Source organism: Betta splendens, chromosome 22 (assembly GCF_900634795.4).
Source record: "Betta splendens chromosome 22, fBetSpl5.4, whole genome shotgun sequence".
NCBI classification, from domain to species: domain Eukaryota; kingdom Metazoa; phylum Chordata; class Actinopteri; order Anabantiformes; family Osphronemidae; genus Betta; species Betta splendens.
Genome location: NC_040900.2, coordinates 9592556 through 9620475, shown reverse-complemented (window position 1 = coordinate 9620475; position 27920 = coordinate 9592556). Strand labels below are relative to the sequence as shown.

The window sequence follows — 27920 nt, the reverse complement described above, 5'->3', positions numbered from 1 at the left end:
TTTTCTCTGAAGCATATTTTCAAATGTGACCCGCAGAAAGTCTGACTTTCCCTCACAGCAGGTGCACATCAAGTTTCAAAATGTGAAGCTTGGACCAAACCTGTCAACATTTTATGACTCGTACAGTATTTGCAGGTTAAATGTGTGCAGCCTGCGACTTCGCTGTCACTGCTTCGTGTTTATCTATCATTTAATTCAAAGTGCCAGTTCAATATATAGAATAGAAAACCCACCATCCTCATTCTGTTCCTTTCATCAGTTTTTCTAGCAAAAACAGCTGGTTTTTGAGTGTTTCTGTGTATCATGCTTCACTCACACGTTCTCCTGTTTCTGCATCTGCATCACAACACACAAACGTCAACATCTGGACTTCGCGTAAAACAAATGCTTGTCCGTTTCCCCCAGTGTGTCGCTGCACAATCCGTGGATCGCAACCAGTGTCGACACACAGACGCGCAGACAGACAGACAGACAGACCTGCTGACTCAGTGTCTGAGAATGAGAGGCAGAGGTGGAATGAGCGAGGAGGAGGAGGAGGAGAGGCGCAGCGCGGGAGGGTAATGAAACTTTCAGAAAATGGCTCTGTTAACACACCTCTGATAACTGGTTGGCTGCCAGACCACACACATGGATGAGCAGATATGGATTTCTAGACACACACACACACACACGCACGCGTGTGCATACGTACAGACACGCTCCACGCCTGGCTGGGTGGGCTTGGTTGCTCCAGGCGACAATCGTTAGTTTGTTAAAAAGTCGTAACTCGTCGCCGCGGCAACAACAATTGAAACCTGACCAGTCCAGCAGCTCGATTATAACGAGCGGTTAATCAACTTACCAACTGTGCTGTAGTTGTTTTACACTTGCATTTTATTTATGTGAGTCCCTGTGAGGTTAATAGAGGCATCCACTATTTATAATAAATATTTAATCCTCACATCTATTGTTGTATTTTTTAATCGGCCGAATCCTGCACATGCAGGTTTGCAGCCAGTCTTCCTTTAGCTTAAATGAACCCGTCATCTATGTTGATACAAATGTTTTTGTCAGATTCAACCTGTAATTTACAGTTATTATCTTCTCCCTATAATGCAATTGTGAGTCAGTAACTCGTGAGTCATGAGAAATACACATGAATGATGGTGATCCCCTGACAGGTCAAAGCCCCTAAGACATGAGGAAGATGCTCTCTGTGAGCGTCAGTGTACTTTTAATCATCATAATCTTCTATTCTGTGGGAAGTGGCTTAATGACAGACAACATTGATTTCAATCAGTAGGAACTAACATTTGTTATGTGACGATCACTTCATCTGCAGCTGGTGACTCTTTAATACAAGTTGTTCCAGTCAGTTCTTCGCTCTTATTTATTCACACCGACGACTTGGAAGTTCTATTGGTGCTGAATGTGTGCTGTTTGAGCCTGCAGAGGGCAGTGCAGGGCTGGAAAGTGTCTGAGCTCTGTCATTTTCCACAGACGTGAACAACAGCCGAGTCAAAGCCTTTAACTCCGTGATACTGTGACACATTTACGACAAGAACGGGAGACTCATCAATGCAGGTCATAGGATACATTCAGTATAAATATAATTAGTTATATTGAACTTTATTGATCTCACATTGGGGGAATTAACCTCTGCATGTGAACCCGTCCCTGGGGGAGCAGTGAGCCACAGAGCAGCACCCAGGGAGTGCCTTGCTTAAGGACACACCTGGTACCGGAAGCAGGGCTTCAACCTGGGACCTTCTGCTTCCCAGGTTGAAGCTCTACCTACAGTACCTACTCACTTTTAATATAAGTTACCCAGAATGCACTGAGGCGCCTATATGCAACTGAGATCTTTTGTAAATTGTTCACGTGGGCATCTTAAGGCAAGCGTTCTGTTACAACACACATGCATCACAGTTTGATGTATAGAAGGTAATTAGCAGGTTTAACAGGCCTATGTTCAATCAAAACAAAACATCCGTAACTTTTCCGTGGCTAATCTACAGTTGTTGACTCCCTTCCCTTGTATTTCCACTCTAGATACAATCAGCCAAACAGATAGTGGTTCTCAAGATTACTCCTTCCAGCAGGAAACCATGAGGGTTTCAGATGATCAATCATTCCTCAGAGCGGCTGTGGAAACAGAAATAACAGGTTGAGATTTGCCAGTTAGAATTATGAAACACAAAGCTTTTCACTAGACTAGAATTTGATAATAGAGTTGGTCTTATTCCATTTCTGAAGGACTCTTAACTCTTCCAGCGGTTGTCAAAGAGCTCCTCCCCTGTGCCTGTGTTTTCTGTACCAGATGTTTGTATCTACAACCACTGTAAAGTCTATTACATGACCACTACTACAAATGTATCTGCTCCAGAACGGCCATGTTTGATGCCTTCTGTCCTCAGGCTTTAAGTAATCGCTGCTATTTGGTTTTGCTGGTGACAAACCAATGTGCATTCGTGGTGTTTGTTTAAATTAACGATCAATTTAGGGAAAAATGTAAAGAACCCAATGAGCAGGCGGTTTTGAAGGAAAGAGCGCGCTCAGATGTCAGGGACGTCAGGGATGTTTAATGTTTTCCTGTTTTCCATTTCGGGAAACAGACCTGGAGGATTTTCAGACTCCCACTTGTGCCTTGCACCATATCGACTTGATTTATGTTTCCTGTTTTTCCAGCGGAGTCCTTAAAAGAGCCCAGTTTGTGCAGCTTGGCTCAGTTGAACCAGCACCATGGTGTCGAAGAAAGAGGAGCTTGTGTCTGCTGCTGTGCTTCTGGTCGCTCTCATCTCACAGAGTGAGTTTGCATTTACATTTTCTACTAACCCATGACAATGAAATATTACCAGATTACTGTTGTATGTTGTAATGGAGTCTTTTAATCACTATTGTTCTACTGCGCAGTACTGTATATGTAACCAGAGGTGTTCTTTTTGAATATTTACACCTTCTCCTTTGCTTCTTTTAGGTGAGGGCATCATCGGAGGCAGGGAGGCAGCTGCACACTCCCGACCCTACATGGCCTCCATCCAGATGCCCCACGAGGACAGCTTCAAGCACGAATGCGGGGGCTTCGTGGTCGCGGATCAGTGGGTGATGAGTGCCGCACACTGCCTGCCGACCGGGTGAGGGAATCATTCTTATTCTGCAGCTTGCCCCACACTTCGTGGTCGTCGCGCTGAGTCAAAACCGAAGCGTTCCACAACTCGGTGGCCTGAATGGAGTTTTTCTCAACTCCCAACAGACCGAATGGAAGGAGGGTGGTGCTGGGCGCCCATTCTCTGAGCGAACCGGAGGAGACAAAGCAAATATTTGAGATTTTGGAACGTCACAACCACCCAGATTTCAACCCAGATAATTATGATAATGACATTGCTTTAATTAAGGCAAATATTTCTATTGTTTAAAGACTTCTAAAATGTTAATTGTTTTGTTATGAGGTTTTAGAAGGCTGTCACGTGTGATTCGTTTTCCACAGCTGGACCGTGCATTTAACGCCTCCGACGCCGTAAAAACCGTGGAGTTCCTGCGAGAGGGCGGCACAAACCCCGACACCGGCGCAGGGGTCAACACGGCTGGCTGGGGATCCACCGACAACCTGGAGAACAGGCCGGACAAGCTGAAGGAGGTGGACATTGAGGTGGTCAACCCAAAACTATGCAAGCGCGCCGACTACTTCGGCCGAAAGTTCACACAGAACATGATGTGCGCCTACAAACTCTGCCCAGAGCCTTGTACTCAAGCAGAGAAGAAGGAGGACAGCTGTGATGTAAGTTCCACGTCCAGTGGTTTCCCTCTGGACTCGACTCTGCTGTCGCCGTGAGAAACAGAGCTCGATGAACTACTTGCGCTACTCCTTGTGTCTTTCAGGGTGACTCTGGAGGGCCGCTCCTCTACAATGGTGTTGTAGTGGGCATCACATCTAACGGGGGAAAGAAGTGTGGCCAGTTGAAAAAGCCTGGAGTCTACACTATCATCTCTCACTACACTGAGTGGATTGACAGCATCATGAATCCGCCGCCTGTTACGCCCGCTAGGATTGAATGAAGGGGAGCAGTTAATACCAGCACGCTACAGACGAGTCTGCTTAGCCACAGAACACTAGACCTGGACATGAAACCTAAGTGTGTTGACTACATTAATGCATAAAAATATTATTGTTCACATCCTATTTTACATCATTGTATCAATCTACTTTATGATGAAGGAAATCAATAAATTGCACTTTGTCACATTCCGATGTCTTGCCAGGTTAAAAGAAGAAAATATTTATTTAAACCGCAAACAGCGCAGAGTAACAGTTTTTCTAAAAGGAAAATTCCACTACATGTATCACATATATCAGGGTGTGAGGGATGGTGTTTAAGGATGTTATTATTACACAATCACGATATCAACAAGCAATCGTGAACTTGGCAGATGAATCCACATACCAAGCACATAATCTTCTTCTTCTTCTTTCCCCCGTCTCCTCCAGTGACACAGATGTAAATAATAAGTCTTTTCAGCTGTGCTTGTAGTGAGAAAACACTAAAAAATCCAAAACATCTGTTGCTAAAAGATGTTTAAAAACTTGATTGTATTACGATTACTGTGCAGTAAATGAATCGTCATAACCTATACAGTAAATACATTTTATATAATTAAAGAATATCTAATGAGAATAATGGTAACATTTGAAATATTTAGATTACCAGTTTGGCAAATATCTGCAAGTGGTGCAGCTCCTTTTTACATTTAACATTTAAATGATCAGCTAAGAGCTAATCATAGATTGCCTAAGACTTAGTCTGATAATTTACAGACAAAGAGGACAAAGGAAAAGTTAGCAAAGTTACATCCAAAGATCTTGGTTGGTATCGATTATTTTACCTTAAACTGGATGCCTCGTGCATTGCAGCTCAAATTAAAGCCCTGATTTTAATGGCCATCTTCTCTATCAATGTGTGACTGTACCACCACCTAGTGGGAGAAATAGCTGCACAATAGTGATTATAATAACGGCTATATTAATACTAATTACTAATCAACGCCGAACACAAAGTGCTGCACATTTAAAAGAGAAAACGAATTAGAAATACTGTAAAAAATGAAAAGCTGTAATAATAAAGTGGTTAGAGTTGACATCTAAAAAGTGGCTGAAATAATAATAATAATAATAATAATAATAATAATAATAATAATAATAATAATAATAATAATAATAATAATAATAATAATAATAATAATAATTTGTTCGTCCGTTGATATTTCACTGGGTTGCACCATTTACCCGCTGTCAAAACGGCCAAAACGAGACTGTTCTAATGCCTCAAATGGGGGACATCGTCTACTAAGATTTAATAAACTGCACTATAATATTGGAATCGTTTGGCTTTGAAAACTAACAGTACTGCAGCGAAATGACCGGTGCGAGGAATATTAATAGCTAGATGTAAAATCTATTATGACTGGGTCAGAACATGGCTAGTTTGTCCCGTGCCCCCCTCCGTCGCGTCCAGTGGTCTGCTCCGTTACTATGCTAGCTTGTGGTCGTTCTCCAGGGGGATGGAGGAGGCTGTGTGCTGAAAATACAAAGACACACAGCCGTTATCGTTCGTTTAATAACGACTGCTGCGCGCACCGAGCCAACGTTTTCCAATGGCCGGCATTCGAGCAGTGAACGGGAAGGTCTCGGGCATCAACCCCGCAGTCAGGTAACGCGGGTATTATAGTGTGTTTACTGGAATCCAGCTAGCTAGCACGGCTAAGGTTAGCATCAGCCGCGGCTGCCCACCGTTCGTCGACGTTAATTAGGCGACGCTTGAGTCATACTTCAACCACAGATACAGTAGTTAGTGAGCTCCTTAGGATGACATTAACCAGACACGCAGCTGTGAGGATCTAATGAAAAATCCTAACATTATAACAAGCTAGCTTACTAAAAATGTATAAAATCAAGCATAAGTGATGACTTATAGATTTATAACATTGTTTCTGTCATAAATAAGCAACTTGTTTCTTAAGAGATTAACTTGGGGAAACTTATTGTTCATTACATTTGGTAAAGTTCTCTTTGTTACTACGCCACGTACAGAATTGTGACTGTTGGTCCAGCTGTGGCTGAATATTAACAGTTTTTAACCTAATATATTACATGCGCACATCTGTGCGAGGACCGTGACAACTGTGATCGTCTTGTGCTTTTCAGCTGCTGCCGCCTGCGTCAGGTCCAGTCTCTGCTCCGTGGTGCTGGTGCTGCCACCCCTGACGGCATCTTGTGCTCTCTCGGTACATAAAGTTGCAAACTCATTTATATTATCCAAATAAACCAACAAATACTGATTTTTTTGATGTTTTAGGCATTGACAGCCGGTATAATGAAGGATGCACTGAACTGGCTAAATACCTGTTCTATGGACTATATGGAAGAAATCAGATAAATATGGAAAATGTCCTTGATGAGTTTCCCGAAGAAATGCTGGATGGTGAGTTTTGTTCAATATTTTCAGACACACTCATTTTTAATAGTATTTTTTATGTAGTTTGTTTCTTATCTTCTTGCCAGATGTCATCCTGCTGATTAAGGCAGAGTGTGTTCATCTGTACTGCAACCCTTTGAACTACAGTTACTTGTTGCCCTACGTGTCTCACTGGAGGAACCTGCATCTCTACTGCATGACAGCGACAGAGGTTATAAATGTTTTTATGCTGTACGGATCTATTAGGATTAGTGGCTTTATCAAACATATGTAGTTGCGTACTGCACTGTGTGCGTGTTATTCATTTGAATGTTTGTCATTTTGATTTGCTTCTTCAGAGGTCAATATTGTTTAACCTTCTTATTTCCACACACAGTATGAAGATGAGGAAGCAGCAGAGGAATTCAAAATCTCCAGTTTCGTCACAATGGTGCAGAACTGCTATCGGATCGGAGTTCCCTTCAGCTCCCAGGGTACATATTACTACAATTAGATAAACACGTGTGTACACTGATGCTCGTTTGGCAGCATGTTCTGTACTTACAGTGTAATTACACCCAAGACACTACATAAATTTGCCCTACTGTTTTTTAGCACACGCCCAGAAGTTTGATGTGTTTATGGTGGAAAAATGGCCCCTTATTCAAGCTTTTGCCCTAGAAGGAATTGGTGGAGGAAGCTTTTTTACCATTAAGTACATGGTATGTTCCAGTTAATAAAAGTTCTATTGATTCCATTCCTTCCAGATCCCATTAAATAACAGTTTGTATTTGTATCTTTAAATTGTTTTTAGTATGTGTTTGTAAATTCAGTTCTGATTTTCAGCTTATGGATATGAGTGAGAAGCTTTGGCAGGTGTACAATAGACTCGACCCAGTCTCCTTGGACAGACTTCTGGCCGAGGTACCATTAATTTTCATGGATTATTATGTTGTTTTTATCAATGTGAATAGCACTCTGTTCCATGTGATATGTGGTAATTGGTGTAGTGTTATTTTGTGTTTCTAGGACTTGATTAACTTTGAGAAGCAGTGGAGTGGCTTTTTCTCCAGCATGGACCTGGAGAACCATTTGTCCATCTTGGAGCTGTCTGAAGCGCAAGCAGGGGAGGTGAGTGTATTAAAGCACAGATAGAATCAGATTCACAATAGAATCTTTTCTAGACTATCTTTTACTGCCCTGGGACACATGTGACATAAATGTCTACACGCCTATATATGATGAGAGGTTTAATCGTTGTACTTTGATAAATATATGTCTATGTGTTCTCATGGACCCACAGGCATTCCGTACTTACTACTCCCATGGACTGATCTCAAGCAACATTACAGAAAAAAGGTATTCAATTCAAATTCAGCAAACTGAAATGATCTCAATCATACTGGTGCTCAAAAGAATTGTCCATATATTTCAGTAAAAGCCAGCAGCCTTTTGTGTTGTTTGGGAAGCATTCCTCCTTGGATGATCTGGAGAACTATTCATTCAGCTTTGCCTCAGAGAGTCACCAGGTCCGGAACACCGGGCCTCGAGGCTCCACAGCCAGACACATGGTGAGATCAGCAGCTGAGTGAAGCAGAGTAACTGTAGTCAGACACTGTGGTGGCACTGAGAACATTTCTGAAATATAAAGTATTGCCGGTGGTTTTATGTCTCTTAAATATTAGGTCACCATTTTGTGCCACCTTGGTCGTGTGTATCTATTGACTTGTACACATACCACAACTGTGCATGTTTGTCTTTTAGATCCTGCAGTGTGCTGCTCCCAAAGGCCCTCTTGCCTGCTCTCGAACATATTTCTTTGGGACGACCCACACTCCATACCTTGGTGAGGTTTTATGTGACTTAATATATAATAACATTAAATAATATAGGTAATGTAGCCTTTTATGAATTTTTATATTTCACACTCGTCACACTATCTGTTCCTGCGCCAAGTCTCCTTCATTTTAGTACAGTATGTAATTGTTTTACAACCGTTGTATTTTGCAGGAAATCAAAGCTCAGAGAGTAAGAGAACAGATGTCTTGTAAGTAATTTTTATTTGGAATGTTGCAGTTCCTGTTCTTTTCTTTTAATGAAGTGTTGAAATAATGTCTTTTGTTTTTTCAGGCTATTGTCACAGATTTATTCAGCTGCTGTTCAAGGAGTGCTCTCAGGAATCAAGTGCTACTCATGTACTTCCAGTTCTACCAAGGTAAAAGAGAAACATTTGTTCTAACGTTGTTGATTTCTTTTTGCAGTTTAGTAGCTGATTACATGTGCTCATTATTTTAGGCTAAGGATGTAGCAGAGAACATCTTTCTAGTTACTTTGGACCTAATGAATTTAAGCCAGTACCGCACTGCTCTCAGGTACTCCGTTTTTTTTTCGCCAAAGCTTGACTTTTAATATATTGTTTCAGTCAGTTTGATTTTATGTTTTTTCTGCTCAGGTCCAAATGTAACTTTACCATTCAAGCAGTTAATAAGCAAGGAAGGTGAGTTTTACATTATTTACCCTTTGTTGGACATTTTCTATCACTTTTTTCTGGTTCTTTCTACTGCAGCTCTTTTTATTCGAGTTATTAGAAATGTATGAGAAAGGCATCTTTTATACACCTTATACCCATAGAATGTGTACAAAGCTGTGATTTCAGACCTAAACAAGCTGAGTTTCTTTCAGGGTCATTCCTCTGACAGATGAACAAAGCCGTTATGTAGTAAAAACAGTAAGTTAGATAACAGTATTATTTTGTTTTCTTTGCAATAAAATAAAAAAGTTTACAGTTTACACTTAAAATATTTTTAATTTTACTAATTTAACTTTTTTTGAGGCTTCCATGATCGTCCATGATATCCCAGACCTGCAGTGGGAGGGGGGGGATCTGGGCTCTGTGGTCTTCTCTGAATCTTTTTTGGAGTCAAGCATCAACATTCAGCAGAAAGGTAAAATACTGATCAGGTTAGGCCACCTTAAGGGGAACATGGTAAAGGACTGTTGAAGGATTAGCGGTTCAATAACCCTTGATTTATCACTTACTGTATGTTCAGTTTAATGGAACTTAATGCATTGTCCTGCAGATGGCGCTGTGTCTTCAGATAGCTGCTACACCATCCTTACCACAACTGTTCCTCGCTATGCTTGCTGGCAGGTATGAGGGGAGCTGACAATGTTAATTATTATTATTATTATTATTATTATTATTATTATTATTATTATTATTATTATTATTATTATTATTATTATTATTATTATTATTATTATTATTGTTGTTGTTGTTGTTGTTTTTGTTTTTATTATTATTATTATATGTAAACCCCTATTTTATTTGTTGTACACTTAAAGATGGAGTCTGATGTAAAGGTCTCTGAGCAAGCCCAGCATCTTATTAAGGTACGTTGAGAAGCATCATCTGTCTCGAGCTGTTAAGAGCATCAGTTTTTGTCATGACGAGACGTCTGCTATGTGCGTCTAAAACAGAAAGAGGAAGGCACTTGTTTGGGATCTGCTCTGACTGTAGCAGATGCTGCGTACCTGTTCTCCACCAACCAGCTCTCCACACCTGAAGAAGGTACAGTAACACACACGTGCTGCAGGATATGTGGGTCATTAGGAAATATTTTTGTTTTGTCACAATACCTTATGGCTTTGTATAATTTGTATGCTTCATTCAATGTAATTTCAGGAAAAATTGTTTTCTTCTCTGAGGGACTTCTGTTTATTCATTCTCAATATGGAAGCATTACTCTGAGCAAGGATCATATCAGCACCATCAAGTTCTATGACTCGGTATGAATTTTAGTCAAGTGTGATATCACTTATATACTTGTGACGTGATAAGAAAAGCAATAGTTGTCGCATAAACAAACCTAATAGATTTAAAGAACATGTCTTAATTAGCTTGCATTTTGAAACGATGATAATCAATGTATGAGCAATCAAAACACTTTCTGTTTTTGTACTTTTGTGTCCCTTAGCATCTATTCTGTATTTTCAGGACTCCAGTGCTGTGGCGTCGCTTTTTCTGGAGTACAAGAGCAGCCTTCTTCCACATCTCCCATTCCCTTTGCACAGCTCTGACCAGTGTCTGGTGTTTGGTCTTCAACCACGGTCCAAGAGTCTCAGGGCCTTTTATTCGAAGGTGAGGCCTGTGGTATTGATACTGTAGCATTTGTGAGTACTGATCTGTTTCAGGCCTCAATTATCAATATAAATTCATGTATTTAAACTAAATCTGAGAATTTCTGTAGCACTGATAAACACAGTGTATTCAGTGGCATTGATACTATTGTCAGCATTACTGTGTCCAGTTGTATAATGCTTGTCTTGAATGGTTTCAGGTTTTGTCTGTGTGGCAGAACTCTGGACTAACTGTACAGTCGATGAACCAAGAGCAGATGCAATTAAGTCAGAAAAATATGTAAGAAAGCAATAAATTCTTGCCTTTGTCTTTTCAACAATCAGTTCAGATTGTCTAATGTTGCATACATACAGTACAGCATCATGCAGCATTTCTAATTTATCAGTGGCCTCTGTCTCAGGCACTCCCGACTACAGAAGCTTCACGACAGCCAGGAGCCACCTATGGCCAAACGCAGAGGCAGCTTAAAAGCCTCATACTCTCAGCTGCCAGAGCAGGACATGTTAGTATACACTCCAGTCACTTGCATTATTATTATTATCATCTTATTGTTTTACATTTGATCTGAAAAATTGTAAAAAAAATGTCGGGAATAAGAATTCTATGACAGTCAGAATATTCCAGTTCTGCCGACCTTTATTTACTGATATTTGGTCTGTTGCAGGTTTCGTCAGCACTTTGCCTTGAGCAGCATTGGTCAGGAGCCCATTCTGTATGACCACCTGGGGGTGCTCTTCCCCTCTGCAGAGCTAAGCAATCCTGGCAGCGACCAAAGAGACAAGGTGAGCATATTGACTGGTCCAGTTCAACGTAACTGTCCTAGCCTATTGTGTCAAAGCTGATGGTTTTAATATGTGAAAAGGTTGTTATTACCATCATAACTGGGCTGCCAGGAAGTCAAAAGAAGAGACTCAGCAATTTCCTTGTCCAGCTGAACAAGGAACGTCAGCGGTAAGAAGAAATGCCTGCGTATTGCTTTAGTTGTGTTCTTTAAGTCACACAATTTACAAGAACATTTTCCTCATGTAGAATATGAAGCACCAACTTACATAATACTGGTTTCTTTTTCGCTGCACCCATAGATGGGTGGTTTATGAGCCTGACACCTACTCAGCCTCGCACCTTCAGCAATATTTGTCCTGCTTCCTCAAGACCCAGCGAAGCTCAGGAGGCAAACCACGTCTGTTAGTGCTCTCACCTGGGTAAGAACTCTGCAGGTCACTTCTTGCTTCATGCAGCTGGGAAGTGAGTAGTCAAAACTCACACAATAGAAAAGGGTATGAACTAGTTGTACAATTAAAACAGTGTATTAAAATGCTGGTAAGACTCAAACTAGTACAGAAAACAAATCACAGCATCTGAATGATTTATTCTTCTTTAACATTTTTACCAACTTTAACATAAATATTTCTGTTTGTGCAGCTACACAGATGTCCTGGATGTGGTCCAGGCTGTGATTCTCCATCCCGATCCAGTTGTCCACGCTTGTTTCACCATTGGCGCTGTCACTGCCTGCGTGAACCCTCTTACCTCTTGTGCGGAGCACAGGTATACATGCAGATGTAGCCGCCTTTGTTTTCCATGAAATCCATAGAATCGCTGTTTTTTTTATTTGTTCATTGGCCAGTTTTAGTTGAAGCTGCCAACACAGTCTCCCAGATGCTGCTTAGAGATGTATATTGTTTTCCCTGAGCGTAAAACCCCACTGTTAGAGGAGGGCCAAGTTTTCAGTTGGATCTGAATCAGGTGAACACTAGGGCCAAGTCTTTATTCGCTCCTCTTTGAAGCCTTTGTTGACTGGCCAGTCAGTGGAGTACTTGGATGCACTGCACTGCATTAATACTATAGTTTGCTTGGAAACTGCAGATTGCCTCTTGTGCTACTACTGTTAGTTAATTATTTATTATTTGTTTTGAAACCATTTTTAATCCATCTGCCACTTAAAGAGGTTGAAGTACTTGGTCAATGATGAGCCAAAATCACTAATCCTCGACCAATTCTCGTTGCCTGTGCATACGTTAATATTAGACATGAGTCAAATGAAGTCGCAACCTAAAAATGGTCTGTAGTAGTCAGGAGTGGAATGCAGTGCAATAAACAGGCGAGATGACCTAAATAATGATTATTATAATGGTCCAAAGATGGATGTGACGATGCAATAACAGTTGGAATAGACTTTCCTAATGCCCGTACTGTAGCATACAGAGGATGGACGCGGAGATGAGAGATGGGGCCAGATGCTGATAAATCGTTAAAGCACCAGAGCCTTCCACCTTCCAGTCACATGACACATTTAGCTATTAAATCCCAACGTCGGGTCGCTTTGACAGAGGAGATCAATCCTGCATTTAATCTCACTCTTCTTTTGTTACAGGCTTTAGGTGTAGCTTACAGAGCTTCACACTGTCATGGACTGACCAAGCTGCTCTGCACAGTATGACATACCACTCCGGTTAATAGGCTGCCTTCCATTGCACAGACATGCTGGGTTGTCTAGTGATGCTCAGATAAAGCACATTTGAAAGGTTTAGTTTTTACAGCGTGTTCAGAGAACAACTGCCACTGTCTGTCTTCGCCTGAAATTGAATTGCAACCAGTACAGTAGGTGTTGGGAAGCAGTTTTGTGCACTAACACATCATGTTTAGTGACTTTGCTGTATGAGGAGGAGTGTGCAGACCACTACTAGGCATCAGTGGGATGTGGTCAGCTCAGATTGGAGCGGACCTGCCTGTCCCCCCCTCAACACAGCCTTGTAATCCCCCAGACCCATGTGTGTGACCAATACGCCCTCCTCACTGAAGCTCATCAGTCAGTCCTGATCTATTCTTTGTGATGGATGCAGACAGTTAATTACATCAGGTCGGGGAAGATAAATGTCTTTCAAATTGCTAATCCTCCAGTTCGTTGCAGAGGGTGGCTGGTGGCTGGAGATGGATGGCTCAGAATGGTTATTCAGAAAGTGGTGTATAACACAGATTGATTCTGGATGGATTATGTTAAGTCTATAGAAAAATTGTACATTGGTCAGTTGCATGATGTCATCTTGTGAAAAATATTTAACTCTGCTTCGTATATTTCTCTATAGGTTTGCATTTCCTAAGTTACTGGAGCAGTGTAGTCAAGGTGAGCATTGTTATCATCCCGAACCTTTTGTTTCTTACCATTACCACTATCACTCTGAAGGAGTGAGTGTCAAACTCCCTAAAGCTGGCATTCTGCTGGTAGAGCACCTAGCACTAATGCTGGCAAAAGCCTATTATAATCTCTGCCGTTTCCGCCGCGGCTTCACAGATGTTGCACTTTCAGGAAAGCCCGGCAGTTTTTCTCCCTGAAATGTACATTTTGTGTGTCAGGTATTGTGAGTACAGTGGTGTTCACTGGGCTAACAGCAGAGCAGAAGCACCCTCTCATGCAGCATGTTCAGCAGTTGGTACGCTCTGCCAACCCCACTGCAGCCTTCATACTGGCGGAGAGAGGAGCTGTCACCAGGTAGGCACCTGCAGAATGATGATCAATACAGCAAGCAGTCATTTAACAGCTTTAATCTTGGTCACCAACATTCACTCCACCCATTTTATTCCACTTTCTAAAGCTGTGTTTAAAGCTATTGCTGCTCCATTACCGCTGCTTTTTATACCAAAAGAACAAGCTGTTATTTTATTTTTAACGGCCTATTAGGCGCACACAACCGTCACATGCTTAAGTGCTCATTTTGCATTCGCGTGCTGCTTCTGCATATGTTTATAGAGTTTTAACACACAAAACATGTTTTGCTGAATTAGGAGTGAAGATGTGAATCTGATCTTGTCTGAAAGCAGCTTCAATGAGCCACAGATGGTGAGAGCACGCTACGTCCTCTACCCTGGATGGTAAGAACCTCATTCTGCGTTCCACTCTGCTCGTTGTGACCCCCACGTGTCCTTTTGTTTCCACATTCAACCTTTCGACCACCGGAAAACAGATTGGCGTTAAAATGCACCCCTGCGTTACTGGGACCCTCCCTTTAGTTTAATTGCCGCTCAGCTGCCGTGGCGTGGAATCGGATGCCGACTGTCGTATAGCCCCTCAGGCCATCTTGTGCTCTATCACTAGCTGCTCCCTGACAGCACAGTAACAAGCTGTTGGTGGTACAGTTGCCATGTACACAGAGGAATCTCCTTTCCTTTGGATGTGGTCCATTCAGCCTTCATGCCTTAGTGGTCAGCCTAATATGAACCTTTGCTAAATCCTCCTCTCAGATCTTACACTTGATATCTGGGCAGAGTCATTCCCTGTTAATCCATACCTTTACTAGTCTGTACCTTTATGTTCTGTATGTGTGAGTTTGGGTGATGTTGCTATGCACTATGGACAAGACAGGGCTATTGTTTTCTATTTGATAGTACCTACATGAATAAATGAATCTTTCACTCCTATACACTGGCAGCTGGTAGAGTAAACAACGTTCCAGCCAAAGACAAAACGTAGCACAAACATTTGGCTTGCTCTGGACTTTATCACCATCTGTGCAATGTGCATGTGTGCATGTGTTCTGTGTTTCAGGTGCAAAGGGTGCTTCTCTTCTGGTTCTGGGTCTCTGATCCTCACCCAGCAGCGAGTGGCTTTCAAACAGCCCCTAGAGAGGCCTCTATTTGTCAGCCGCTGTAAAGGTGAGACGGAAAGAAAAGCCTCCCCTCTTTTTTTTTTTTTTTCTTTGACCGCTACACGTGACAAGAGCCCCAGATATGAGCTGGCAGCGTTTGATGAGGATTACATAAGCTGTCTTTCCTTCCAAATATGGAAACAACTGAGGTCCCGCAGTAATTGTCAGCCAATTTGAAGTGATCTGCATTGCTAAAGGATGCACTTGTGATTTATGGCAGCTAATTTTGCTTGTCATACCATGCACTTTATCTTATTTGTTCACTACTCTCATCTTTTTTCTCTTTCTTTTTTTTTTTGTAGCATTGAAGTCATCACTAAGGCCGAGCCCTTTTGTAGGAAACGTGTACAATGTCTGGGGAAAACTCAGATTTTCCGGTAGGAATTGAATGTTTTCAATGTATAGATTTGTTGCCACATTTGCTAACTATTGTCATTTTGAATTTCAGACAACTTCTTTTGTTAAGCATTACTGAATAACGTGACTTATTTCCATGATAAACATTTAACCTGCATTTGCTTTCCCCAGTTTTGTATATTATTAGAGAAAGGTTGCCCTCAAGGCAGGCAGGACGCTGCTGACAGTAGGGATATTGCTCGATTTTTGCTCTGGTGTCTGGTGTTTAGAATTCAGCTCATAGTTCACCGGTTTCTCCGTTGCTTTTGCCACATACTTTTCTTTTTTCATTTTAAGGCCTGTGTCTAGTTGTTGCATGAGGAGAGAGTGCAGGTGTCTGCGGGGAGATGTGCAGAGGGTGTGCAGGTATTTGTAGTGCTGGAGAGATAACGTAGTGTGGGACACGTGTGGAAGCCGTATGACTCTGACAGCAATTCTCATATTTCCTTGGTGTGTATCTCAGTCACTGTCTCAAGGGACGTGTATCATTGACATCACTTTATGTTAAGTTGTTTTACTTTAGGACATAGTTGACATGTTTTATCTTGTTTTATACTCACACATGAGTTCTGTGAGCCATTTTGAGAGCGGAGGTGATGTATGGCTGTTAAAACATTAACCCCCCACCAACAGCATGCTGTTACCATATAAAGCTGCTGTAGCAGATGTTTCACTGAGTGTGAATAGTGTGCGGCTTGGATGTGAGCTTGGATCTCTGGACCTTCCAGACTCAGACCAGCTAATGGAGGTGAACTGCAACGTCGTGAGCGGGTGCCTGAGCATTTTCCCAGACCAGGGCACTGGCCCGGCGACCCAGGGCCCCAAAGAGACTAACACCTGCTTCCTGGTCTTTGATGGTGTCGGCCTCACTGAAGATGCACTCAAGGACTGGCTCAGACTGTGTGCCAAGCAGGTAGAGACATAAAAGTCATTTTATTTTTATTGCAGTATACGTAAGTGAATTGCGAAGCTATTGTGATAACCACAAGGCTGTTTGTGTTTAAAGAGGCAGACAAAGAGGCCTAAGAAAACTAAAGACACCCTTTCACCCCAGGAGATCAAGAGCATACATGTGAGTGTTTACTGCAATAATGCAACTGTGTAATTATGGTTAGTTTTGTTGACCAGGTGCTGGGTTTTCCTGTTCTGCCACCTGCTTGCTTTCTATCTATATGAAATTGAATCATGCACGGCGTCCCTGCTAATGATTTTCACGCCTGTCTGAGGATGACACAAATAAATGCATGTAAACTGAAACGGAATCCACAGATTTGTTCATCTGCTCCCAGGAAAACACCCAGGAAGCAAAACAAAGATTTGATTATTTATCTTGAATTATATCTATTTGGTCTGACACTTGTTGGTTTGTGTTAAGTTTCTTATTGTGTAAAACAGCTCAGAATGGACTGAGTGATGTGAACCTTTTCACCCAGTAACCTTTGCTGATAACTTGATATTCTGCTTCCATCCAGAGGATCAGACACTTGGATCCACTACCACTGGGCTATTTCTACAATGGCTATCAGTTTGTTGACATCTTTGGAGAAAAGAACAACTTTCATCCCAGTATCCTTTTACTGTGTACTGTCTGATATTAAATATATCTACAGCTAATGTATCTCACAGGGTTTTTCAGATTCAGATTGAACTAATTTGGACAGTTTAAGCCGTGATGATTACTACTGCAGAATTTGATGCACAAAAGCAGCTAATTGTCAACCATCAAGCCTTGGCGGCGCATTCAGATTTGTGTGTGCTGATCGCGCTGTTTTCCTTATATTTCTGTTTGCTGCAGACATGGAAGAGTTTATCGAAGACTACATTACTGAAGCCAACAAGGAGATTGAGCTCTTCAACCGGCAGCTGGAGCTGCAGGGACAGCCTGACCTGTTTGATCCGTGATAGAATCTGTGTGTATTTCCACTGCCTCCATCTTTTTTTTCCACTAAGGGAACCACTAGGGGAGGGGCAGGGAGGGCACTGGGTTTAGGCACTAAAAACACTTCACTGGAATGGTCCATGTGGGTTCGCACTACACAAGTCTGCAGAAAGTGCTGCTGATAGAAGTCCATTAATTAGCTATCTATGTGGCTCTATCTTTTAATTGAGTGGTGTAAAACGGATGAGTAGACGTGAGTTTTTATATAATCAGATGAAAAGTGGGTGACGTCGTGGTATCACCTCATTTTCCTCTGCAACACCAATAATTACATAGTAAGCACTTGGGGGGGTTATCGGAGGTATCGTATTCATCAAAGTGATTCAAACCAATCAGATTATGCCAACTAAGCCTGCGAGCTGTGAGACTTTCACAAACGAAGGGTATTTCCAGCCACACACTCCGGGAGCTTTTGGGTTTCTGTTTATCGCAGTTGGCAAATTAGGGCCTCTATTTGTGGAAAGGCATGGATGGCCGTGTGATTCTGGTGAGCTCCCTGGTGGGATTTCTCAAGAATTGCTCCTCCTCTGTTGTCACCCAAGCCTTGGCCCACCTGTTGGCTTGTCTGCGTGCCACGCTGCAGCAGGGGGAGCGCTTGGCCATGGAGCTGTAAACATCCAGCAGCCCGCTCGCTGCAGACAACTGACGAATGATGCCATTAATCATATTGCCGTACACCGTCCCAGTGCTTTATTTTAGAACTCTCGAATCTAATGAAGTGTAATAAAGCAGACTTCACTTGCGGCAAAGTGCAACAGTGAAGCAGCTCAGCTGTTTGTCAGGATGCTGCTAGTTCACAGAGGGACATTATTCAACACAGGCGTGTTAGCGGGAGTCACCGATTTCACCGTTTTGGAAAAGAAAGGCCTACATTCATATGCACTTTTTGATATCATTGAGACAGTGAGGGGAAGATAAAGTATTAAAACATTTACTTCATTACTTTTGGGTAAACATGAGAAGAACCCCTTCAAGTACCATTCCTTGTATCAGTGCTGTGTTGTTGCAGGGCAGTGACTTTGTGTCTTTCCCTAATTAGTAGTTATGCTACTGTTTGCTCTGTGATCGTGTTTCACACTCTTGTTTCCTCCATCCCAGCTCTGAAATTCTACAACGTGGAACAATGGGGTTTCATGAGCTGTCGGCAATTTGGGCAGAAAGCCCGACTTGTTGTTTTTCTTACACTCCATATTTGTTTCAAATGGGTAAAGCCCAGTGTGACAGTATATATGGTTAAAGTAAAGGCGTGATATATAAGTGGAATTTCTAAATGTGTAGGTCACAGTCTGCAGGTTCCAGTGAAGTTTGATGGCTTTTAGTGATTTTGGGGTCAGCAGTGTAACAAGAATTCGTTTTACAAAAGCTTGAACAAAGTGGCGCCGGGCTCCTGTTGAGTCCAATAATACTGATAACGGTACATCTAAAGCCACTCAATACAAGCGAGGATACAAGTGAGTCCTCTGAGATTTGTACAGTGTTCTTTTTCTGCTCAGGTATTCCGAGGCTCGTACCCATTTCAGGGCAGTAAGAGAGCAGATGGGGGAAGTGCTTATTAGTGATGTGGACTTATTCACGATGAGTCTCACCCAAACATACTGTGATTGTCATTCCCAGCGCTCGCTATCTCCTGCTCCTGCTCCTGCTCCGTACGTCTGTCTCAAAGCGCTGTCAGTGCATCGCAAAATTGAAATAATAAGTTGTTGTTGGGTTTTTTTTTTTTTTTCAATAGCCGGACAAGCACTGATAGCATTGTTAGTTCGTTACATTCCCCCGGGCGACCTTTGTGTATCGGAGCAGAGTCATTTAATCCTGAGCCTGAACTCACTGCTGGCCCCATCCCTCCTCTCAGCAGAGGTTGGTACAGTACAGGCCATAAGGTCCTACGCTAGAAGCACCGCTGTTATTTAGACAGGATGCCTTGCATTCAATAGCATATAATAGCAGCCAGGTACTGTGTATTGGCGTACCTTGGCATGTTGCAGACTGCCAGCCGAGGAGGGGCGCACATGGAGGGGAGGGGCTCCTCCCTGCAGCGCTCCTCTCTCACAACTGTGTTGCGTGTCTATATATTCTGCTTACGGCACTCTCACGTGGCTCTTTAAGGACGACGACGCACAAACGCACAACGTCCGGCTCAGCTCTCGGCCGCTCCGGCTTTGGGCGCTCGCGCTGCAGCTCGCCGTGAAAGCTCTTAGCAGCAAGAAAAGGATTGTGTTTCGAACGAAGCTGCCACGTAAAGCTCTGCCTGTCTGACGAACGGGACAAAAGTCTGACAGACGACGGCGCTTTGTTCAGAGCGGAGCGTCGTAATATGTTACATACAGTAAATCCTTTGTGGACAAAACGACAACTCTGGTTTAAGCTGCATCCTCTGTTTAGTGCTCCAGAGATGCGCTGTCCAAAGCTGCCTGTCTGAACAACAGTTGCTGTCTTTCTGTGGTTACGTAACCCTGCAGAGGGTTCCCCTGATTGACAGTGAGGCTGATGTATGAGAGGCTGGATGTGCCATAACTGGGAACCTGCTTCACGCGGCCCAGACGACCAAACCGCTATTAACCCAAGAAATCCAGACGTGGTCATTAAAGAGCCGAGAGTTATGTAAGACGTTTGTGGTGTGTAAGCATTTAAATTTCCACTAACACATTTATACACACACACACACACACACACACACACACACATACACACACACACAAACATGACCACTGTTACAAATGTCTACACTATTTAGCATGTGTCATGTGTGTATGATGCCACATGCAGTATATTCTGACAGAATTGCCTTTCACCAAACTGGTACGACTAACACGAAATGATCACATCTATTTTGCATATTTGCTACGAATTTTAATTACCTCGAAACAACAAATGGTATTTTTGTAAGACTGTGAATTGAACACGCTAAATGCAAGCGAAACGAGGCGCGTCGCCTTGCACAAGCTACAAGAAGCGAAAGCTGATGCAATTTTCTATGTAGTGAAGGAAAAAAAAAAGACGCAAAGAAAATGATCAGTTGTGAGACATGAGGTCTCTCTGATCCAGCAGTGCCTTGACTGCAGCCGAGGCGAGCAGAGATTAAAGCTGCATTCAGAGCGCCGTCCCTCGGCCCCCCCTCCGTCTGGCTCAGGGGGAGGATCCGTCCTTCAGCAGTGTTGGTGAAAGGAAAGCAATGTGTTTTACAAAGCCAGAGCAAGGTCACATGTGGGAAGGTCAGTGGCGGGCTAAGGACCATTCAGGTATCCCTACAAACGAACACGTGACACGCGGCTCCAATCTCTATTCACAGTGCTGCTCTATTTGTATTTATTCTGTTTCTTTACGAAAGCTGCACTTTTTTTATTCATGCCCAGGTCCAAAATGGCGGATCGGGTTTATGACTAAAGTTGGGTAACCCTTATTCATTGCACATTAGGGGCCCAGAGAGCCCCCCACCAGCCCCCCAGTGTGACTGCTTCGCAGCTCTGTGGCCGAGCCAGCACCGTGGTGTCTTTACTCTGTAGCTAAGGTTATAGGACAAAAAACGAAGTTTGGTGTGAATTGGTTTCACGTGAAGTGGGCTTAACGTGACGCTGCAGCATCTCGATGGCTTTTTTCTCCTGAAGATTTGCTCCAGTGTTCAAAGCAGCCGGTGTTGTGGACTGTAGGCACTACTTGTGATGTTCTAATAGTATTTTCATGCGTATTGGTTAAGTAAAATAGGGTTTAAATGACCAAAATTCCCTCAGGCCTCAGATAATAGCAGTTTAGGCTGTTTTGTTGGAGGTTGCAGTCCTCACACAGTAAGAGGAAGTGGTTCAGGTGTACATTAGGAACGCTAACCACTGTATCAGAATTAGATCTGGGAGGAAGCAGAGCGCTCTTCTCTGTCCGCTAATGACCGATCCGTCCAAAGTAGGAAGAAAAGAACTTTTCTGGTTCCACGGTGATGAGAAGCACCTTCAGCCAAACTGACTTCCACGTGTTGCTCTGAGGGTGTTCATCCAAAGTGAACCAAACTGAATTGCATTTGCACAAAACTACTGTAACTTCAGTTTTTTTTCCTGTGACTGATGCTTTTATAATCTAATGGTTGTACTTATTGCACCACTGACTCCATTAAATATTTATACGACTGGCCGCTGTGTGTTCTTTGTTCCTGACGCGGTTGGAGCTACGTTCAGTAACGGTTTTACTGCCGGATGTCGGGCACACGTGGATCCAGCTCAGCTTAGTGCTGGATTTGTCACATACGTTGACTGTTGCATCCAAACCCAGCGTGAGCAGGGCAGCGTGCATCTTTAGGTCGGGCTGTAAAGGGGAATGTGAGGCACCCTGGCCCACATAGCTCAGTTCAGCCCCGCGTCTTCACAGCGAGTGTCTGGGAGTGCTGTTGCCAGGCAGACACAGTCCTCCGCATGGCCAACCTCTGACATCAGCGTTTCCTCACCTCTGACCCCCCATTCACTTACTGTAGCACACTTAGAACATGGCTTGCACCCTCTCTCTCTCTCTCTCTCTCTCTCGCCCGCCTGCCCGTTGTATTTTTACTCTGCCTATTTGTGGGCTATTATGGCAGCCACATGTAAACACTCATCACTCTCGCTGGCGTCTGCCAAAGCCGGCTTAGTGGGTTCCTGCAACAATGCTTGCGTTTGCTCGTACCTAGTTAGTAGTGTAGTTATCTATTAGGCCTTGATGGTGAACCTATGTGGTAGCAGAATTACTCAGAAATTAAACCTTGACTGGTTGAAAAGGACAATGTCATCCACATGTCAGTGTTTTCACGTTAGAGTTTATTGCATGCCGTCATCCAATAACATTATAATACACAGATACACCCTTGATAAGTGATAACACTGAATCTGAGACCAAGGCCCAAACAAATATTTCTTATACTGTACCATCACGTCACTTCATTGCTACAAAGTTTACATATTCACATATCTCAGCTTGACTTGACCTGTATTAGTCCATTAATAACTTCATTTGGCAGCTAAGCGCTATCTTTGAGAGGTGTCCGTGCAGCCGCTTGGTTTCCCGCTTCCTCCTCCGACTGCTTAATTTGAAAGGTCATCAAAACGGCCATGTCGCTGGACTCCCCTGAGCAGGCAGCCAGCTTCAGTTCCTGGAGCCCACTCCCACTGCACACCTCCCCCTCCCACACTCTGCTCTTGTTCAGTTTGAGGTCGGCCCGCGTCTCCCCGATCACGCTCACTCTCTGGGCCCCGGGGACCCTCACCCTGAAGCGGGTCCAGGACCGCGGCTCCAGGAGGCCCACGCGGGGCTCGAAGAGCACGCAGCCCTTCCTCCAGGCCGAGTACACGCACGGGAACGCGGGCCCCGGCTCGCTGCACCGGTTCCTCAGAACAAAGTCGCACATGGGTTTGAAATCTCCTCCCGGGCTGAGCCGGGCGTACAGGCCCAGCCGATACACCCCGGCGCCGGGCAGGCTGACGCTCACCGTCACCTTGGTCTCCGTGAACGTGCAGAAGAGGTGTCGGGAGAGCGGAGCGGCGGTCTGGGCCTCCTCCCGGCCGAGCACCGCGTGGAGCTCCAGGTCCCGCTGGTTGTAGAAGGTGATGTTACACCTCCCCTGCGGCGTCCCCACCACCGCCGCCGTGTGGCTGAACTTGGACAGGCCCGCCTCGGCTGTTCGCGTGCCCGGCCCGCACACCGAGCCCAGGTTGGGAGGAAAGAGCTCCCCCGGCGCCGCCACCTTGGATTTGCAGTGCAACAGGAAGTTGGCTGCGTTCTGGAACTTGGCCTCCGGCTTCTCGTAGTCCCGCACGAACACCGAGAGCCGGTAGAAGCCGCGCAGCGGGCACAGGCCGTGGCAGGTCAGCGCGTCCGGCTGAACCTGGGTCGCTAGGCAACGCTTGGCCGCGGCAGCTTCCAGCTCCGGGTGGACCAGCTCACACAGCGCCATCAGAGGTCTGGAGGTTTTCAGCACCAGCTCCAGGGCGCCGTCCTCCACCTCGGCGCCCTCGCTGCCCAGGCTGCTGCCCGCGATGCCCAGCGACTCCGCCGCCGGCTGCAGCCCCCAGGACAGGAAGGGGTTGTGAGGGATCTCCTCCATGGGCCGGGGTTTCACGCACTCCACCGTGAAGGAGCAGACCCAGTTCAGGGGCGCGCTCGCCGTTTCGGGCCGGGCGAAAATCTTCACCTCGTAGGTGCCGCTCGCCGGAGGCAGGAGCTGCAGCTTCATGCTGCGATGGGAGACCGTCAGGAGGCCGAAGGACGGGTTGATGGACTCCCTCTGCTCTGAAGCGCCGCAGTGGAGGAGGTCCTGGTGCTGCGTGACCTCAAAGGTAAACGTAGCGGGTCTGGAGAAGCCGATGGAGACGTTGGCCTCGCCATCGTCTGTAGCAGAGAAAACAAAAGCAGTTATTGTGTATGTTGTATTATTAACTTCATTTGCGAAGCTGATGGCAGACCGGTGAGGATGTGGAAGTGATGAGGCTGAATCAGCCGTAACCCCATGGTAAAGAAGGTGGAGGTCTTGAAGACCCTCCTCTCAAACTCCTGCAGGGGGATGGGTGTGTCCAGCAGCTGCCACTTCTCGTCATCTGGGAAGTGTGAGTCTATGAACTCTTCTGGGTCCGTCAGGAAATAGAAATTGTCAAATCTGGGTGGTAATAGATGGAGAGAGCGGTTTGAGACTCACAGCATAGGATGCTGAACATTTTGCACCTACTGGAAAGCAGATTCAATCTAAATGGATCTACAGTTCTTTGGGTTGAAGTCCTCGTCGAACCTTTTGACGAAGCATTCGCGTTCCATATCTACTCGTCCTGCTCCCCAACAGGCGTCCAGCAGGAACCACTGTCCTCCCAGAAGCACCGCGTTCCACAGGTGGTCGGACCTCACGTTCTGGAGGCTCTGACCACATCTGTAGCCGATGCCTTTGCTGTGCCCTGGTACTTCCTGGCACTCGATGCCCACCTCTCTGCACACACGAATCCAACAGGTGCACAAGGCTTTTACACTTTTCCTCCAGTGTCGCTTTATGTCCAGTTTTATAAGACAACGCTGTGATCGTGGAGCTCTCTGCTGCCACCAAGTGGCCAGAAGCACCACTCACTGCAACTTTAACTTGCGGAGGCTTGCACCATGACATGGATTTCTGTAATTGCACATAACATATGACACAGACCGACCTGCACATCTCCGTACAGAGGTTGGAGTAGCCGCAGCACACCCCCCGGCCTGCTGCTATCACCTGCTCTGGGGAACTCAGCTTCTCGGACCGGCCCAGGTACCCGCTCACGTCGTATTCTGCACAGGGAACGCAGCGTTGGGTCTGAATGGAGAAAGTGCTGAACAGAAAGGCTAGCGGTCGTCAGTCTCACCGATGTTGTGGCACAGCCAGACCCAGATGGCGCGGAGCTTCTCCAGCTCGTTTCTGGCTCCCTGCGTGATCCTCTGTACGATGGCCTTTACATCATACACACGCTTTTCCTTTAGCTGCAACGCACACACACACAGTCACAGTGAAGTTTCCAAACACAGCATTGCCAGTTTATGTCTCCACATTAAGCCTTTATATGAACCACTACTACAGTTTTATCGCCTTGCGGCGTCATTCAGAGTGTAACATATAAACCAAGGTTACCTTCTGCTCCACGCTGCTGGATGCAGGTGATGCCCGAGAGCAGTTGTGTGTTATGGCTTTATTGCAGTAAATGAGCAGAGCTCAGTTGTGCTTTTGCTTCTGCTGGTGCTGATGTCTGGACCCAGCTCTTGTTTTCGCTGGTTGTGAGTTAGTACATGTGGGCCTCTATCATGGATTAGTGGGAGTCATAGATTAAACTTGACCTCCTCACCTCTGCTCCGGCCCGGACGGCGTGTGAATCAACCCTATGGAAGACCTCAAAGTTGGCGAACAGGTCCTTCCGACGCCTCGGCTTCGCCGGTGCCGCCGTGGACGCCGCGGCCTTGGGTCCCGGCTGGGCCTTCGGTTTGAGCTCCTTCCGTTCCTCCGCCTCCTTCCTCACCGTGCTCTTCTTCACCACCGTGATGGTCCTGGCCGCGCTCTCCGAGGACAGCTGCCTCTTCGCGGCAGGACGCTGGTCCTCACTCTCCACCAGCAGTTTCTCGAACGCCCTCGGCCGGGAGGGCGCCGCGCTCCGGGCGGTGGCGGCCGCGCCCCCCCCGCTGGGAGGCTCCGCCCTCCCCTGGGCCCGGCTCTCATTTTGCACCACAGCTCCTACCACTGCGACCGGGCTCGGTTTGCTTGAGGCTGGAGTCCCCCGGAAGTCATGGAGCTGCAGGGCCTCGACCTGTACGCGTCCCCGCTGGGTCACCGCATCGCGCTGGGAAAGACGCGCAGCACAGGAGAAGGAGAACTTCTCAACTGCAACTTCAGCAGACATAGTGGGAGCATGACATCCTGAGCAGAGAGGGGGGAGATACTGTTCACAAGAAAATCGCCATTTTCTTTGAGCTATTTTTAACTTACTCCTGTGAGTGAGTATGGCTTTGTACAGTGACTTAAAATGAGACACACTGCTGCTGTGGAAAGCAATGATGCAGGAAGTATATTCTATACATTCACCGTAAGACAGTGATGAATTGGCAATTAAATCATGTCTATTTGTGACTATAAATTAAGGCAAAGGTTGGAATCATCCGTCTCTGTCATGGATAGCGCAGAAAGAAGAAGCCTTAAGCGGATTAGTAACGTCTTACATCGAACTTCCTGTGATGTGATGACCATGCAGATGAATGGGATGATTTAAAAACCAAACATGAGCAAAAAGCTGAAAAACACTGTCAAACGCGTCTCAATCTTTTAAAGTTAAAGCACAGACGGTGAAGAATGAAGTCTAGTGTTGCTGAGCTCAAGTTACTGGATTTTACCTCTTCTGTGTGCAGACGGCTGCAGCTGCCCCTGACCTTTGACCTTCCTAGAGTGTGAAAATCCCTAAAGGCCCTGAAATGTATCATCCGTCGTTTTGATTGGCTCTCTGTTGCACAGCTACGTACTTCCTGCTACATGGAAACTCAAAAGTGCTGATTCATGTCGGATCGAGGCCTTAAAAACCAAAGGTGGGTGAGCCTGCGTCGCTAAAAGCCGCCGAGGCGTTTACTCACCCTGAGGGGAGTGGAACTGCTCGCTGGGTGTTTGCTGGCGTGTCGAGCGGAGATGTTTCCACTGTGCGTTCTGGTGGTCCGCTCTTACGGGGACAGGCTTATATACTTTCCAGTGGCCTGCCAGGACAAGCCCCAGAATAACAGGCCTAAAAATACTACAAAGCATTTAGGACCGGGCCAATGGCCCGCGAGCCCCGGCCGAGGAGCGTGACGTGTTTGTGTTTGTGAGGGTGTCTGCGGCTGGCAGATTAATACCGCGTATCCTGATGCGCTCGCATGGATTCTGTACATGTGTTTGGCAGCGAGCGCACACGCCGCAGCATATCTGGGCACATGGGCAAGTGTGCGTCGCTTAGTGCACGGTAAATGTGCGGGTCGACGCGTGTAATGGGGCGTCGGAGGAAGGCCGGCGTCTTTCATGCGATTGTGTCCAGCGTCAAACACACCATCTGTCCTCCTCATTGTCTGAAAGCGGAGATAAAATAAAAAGTAAAGCGCCACGACGAACGAAGAGGGGGAATGCGAGCGCGGTAACGTGTACAGTGTCGCCCGGCAGAGGCGGCGTTGCGCAACGCGCCATATGCCAGTGTTGATGTTGACCCGCGGGCGCGGCGCAGGGACGGCCACCTCCGCCGGTGGTGGATCCTGGGCCAGCTGACTGTGAAACCTTGGAGTAATAATGCCATCTGGAACAGCTGTCAGCCAAGGAATGTCACTCTGGCTTATTAGGGAGAGCAGAGGGGGGTTCGCTGCAACTCAGGGAGCGCCGCCGTGGCAGAGGAATGAAAGGGAAATCACTCCGGGCTGAAAAAGGCGTGATGTTAATCTGCTGCTACATTCTAGAGAATGTCTTCTAGGGATGAAAGAGAAAACGCAGATTCTTTTTGGGTCGTGAATTGGAGTGTTACACCAAAATTCACAAGACACAAATGATATTCTGGAGCTATTTGTGATTCCACGGTAGCGATCATTAAAAACAGGGCCAACATTTTCCATATGAGTCGTTCCAGAGGCCCATAAACCTTTGCTCCTGAAAAAAAAACATTACTTTTGCCCCTTTCGAGTATTTGCCTCAACTCTTTCATCTCTGAATACGTTTATGTCCGTGTTCGCTTGTAACCAGAGGCAAAGAAAAATGTTTCCTTGAGATCTGACGGATCCACTGGTTTCTATTACCCCGACATATTTTGGCCGTTGGCTGTTGTGTGATGTTTAAACTGATAGAACACATGTCATTTGCGCAGCTAACTCTGAGATGGCGTTTCGTGCTCATTTGCCTCGCTTCTCGTTATTCTCGCAGC

The 27920-nt window shown here is 45.3% G+C and overlaps 3 protein-coding genes across 3 annotated transcripts; 2 read left to right on the top strand and 1 right to left on the bottom strand.

Annotated features, from left to right (window-relative positions):
* The first annotated feature begins 2631 nt into the window (after positions 1-2631).
* cfd (complement factor D (adipsin)) lies at positions 2632-4222 on the top strand. Its single transcript, XM_029139157.3, has 5 exons — positions 2632-2785; positions 2957-3113; positions 3233-3374; positions 3467-3757; positions 3859-4222. Exons 1-5 carry the CDS (start codon positions 2722-2724, stop codon positions 4033-4035), a joined length of 831 nt encoding a protein of 276 aa, XP_028994990.1. The 5' UTR covers positions 2632-2721; the 3' UTR covers positions 4036-4222.
* Positions 4223-5479: 1257 nt separating this feature from the next.
* Positions 5480-21663, top strand: dnaaf9 (dynein axonemal assembly factor 9). Its single transcript, XM_029139099.3, has 37 exons — positions 5480-5684; positions 6179-6258; positions 6330-6455; positions 6536-6660; positions 6826-6922; positions 7044-7150; positions 7275-7352; positions 7458-7559; positions 7732-7787; positions 7864-7999; positions 8193-8274; positions 8439-8475; positions 8559-8643; positions 8724-8800; positions 8881-8925; positions 9111-9156; positions 9262-9373; positions 9509-9579; positions 9774-9821; positions 9909-9999; positions 10114-10217; positions 10426-10569; positions 10769-10848; positions 10970-11071; positions 11234-11351; positions 11432-11520; positions 11652-11771; positions 11992-12117; positions 13656-13693; positions 13924-14059; positions 14353-14439; positions 15113-15219; positions 15515-15589; positions 16337-16521; positions 16615-16680; positions 17081-17174; positions 17404-21663. Exons 1-37 carry the CDS (start codon positions 5629-5631, stop codon positions 17508-17510), a joined length of 3435 nt encoding a protein of 1144 aa, XP_028994932.1. The 5' UTR covers positions 5480-5628; the 3' UTR covers positions 17511-21663.
* A 638-nt stretch (positions 21664-22301) lies between these two features.
* On the bottom strand, positions 22302-26743 carry ky (kyphoscoliosis peptidase). Its single transcript, XM_029139123.3, has 7 exons — positions 26620-26743; positions 25350-25915; positions 24876-24990; positions 24684-24801; positions 24281-24472; positions 23961-24151; positions 22302-23886 (listed from the first exon to the last, which is right to left on the bottom strand). The coding sequence occupies exons 2-7, from the start codon at positions 25896-25898 to the stop codon at positions 22520-22522; spliced, it is 2532 nt and encodes an 843-aa protein (XP_028994956.1). The 5' UTR covers positions 25899-25915; positions 26620-26743; the 3' UTR covers positions 22302-22519.
* Between the last annotated feature and the right edge of the window lie 1177 nt (positions 26744-27920).

What these genes read in the sequence shown, in the direction of transcription:
- dnaaf9 (XM_029139099.3), top strand. Translation starts at nt 5,629, where the DNA reads ATGGCCGGCATTCGAGCAGTGAACGGGAAGGTCTCGGGCATCAACCCC. An exon ending in TACGTCCTCTACCCTGGATG is followed by an intron (nt 14,440 to 15,112) that starts GTAAGAACCTCA and finishes TCTGTGTTTCAG; the next exon opens with GTGCAAAGGGTGCTTCTCTT. An exon ending in AAAGAACAACTTTCATCCCA is followed by an intron (nt 17,175 to 17,403) that starts GTATCCTTTTAC and finishes TGTTTGCTGCAG; the next exon opens with ACATGGAAGAGTTTATCGAA.
- ky (XM_029139123.3), bottom strand. Translation starts at nt 25,898, where the DNA reads ATGTCTGCTGAAGTTGCAGTTGAGAAGTTCTCCTTCTCCTGTGCTGCG. An exon ending in CCGTCCGGGCCGGAGCAGAG is followed by an intron (nt 24,991 to 25,349) that starts GTGAGGAGGTCA and finishes TGTGCGTTGCAG; the next exon opens with CTAAAGGAAAAGCGTGTGTA. An exon ending in TCACTTCCACATCCTCACCG is followed by an intron (nt 23,887 to 23,960) that starts GTCTGCCATCAG and finishes TCTCTGCTACAG; the next exon opens with ACGATGGCGAGGCCAACGTC.
- cfd (XM_029139157.3), top strand. Translation starts at nt 2,722, where the DNA reads ATGGTGTCGAAGAAAGAGGAGCTTGTGTCTGCTGCTGTGCTTCTGGTC. An exon ending in GCACACTGCCTGCCGACCGG is followed by an intron (nt 3,114 to 3,232) that starts GTGAGGGAATCA and finishes AACTCCCAACAG; the next exon opens with ACCGAATGGAAGGAGGGTGG. An exon ending in AGAAGGAGGACAGCTGTGAT is followed by an intron (nt 3,758 to 3,858) that starts GTAAGTTCCACG and finishes TGTGTCTTTCAG; the next exon opens with GGTGACTCTGGAGGGCCGCT.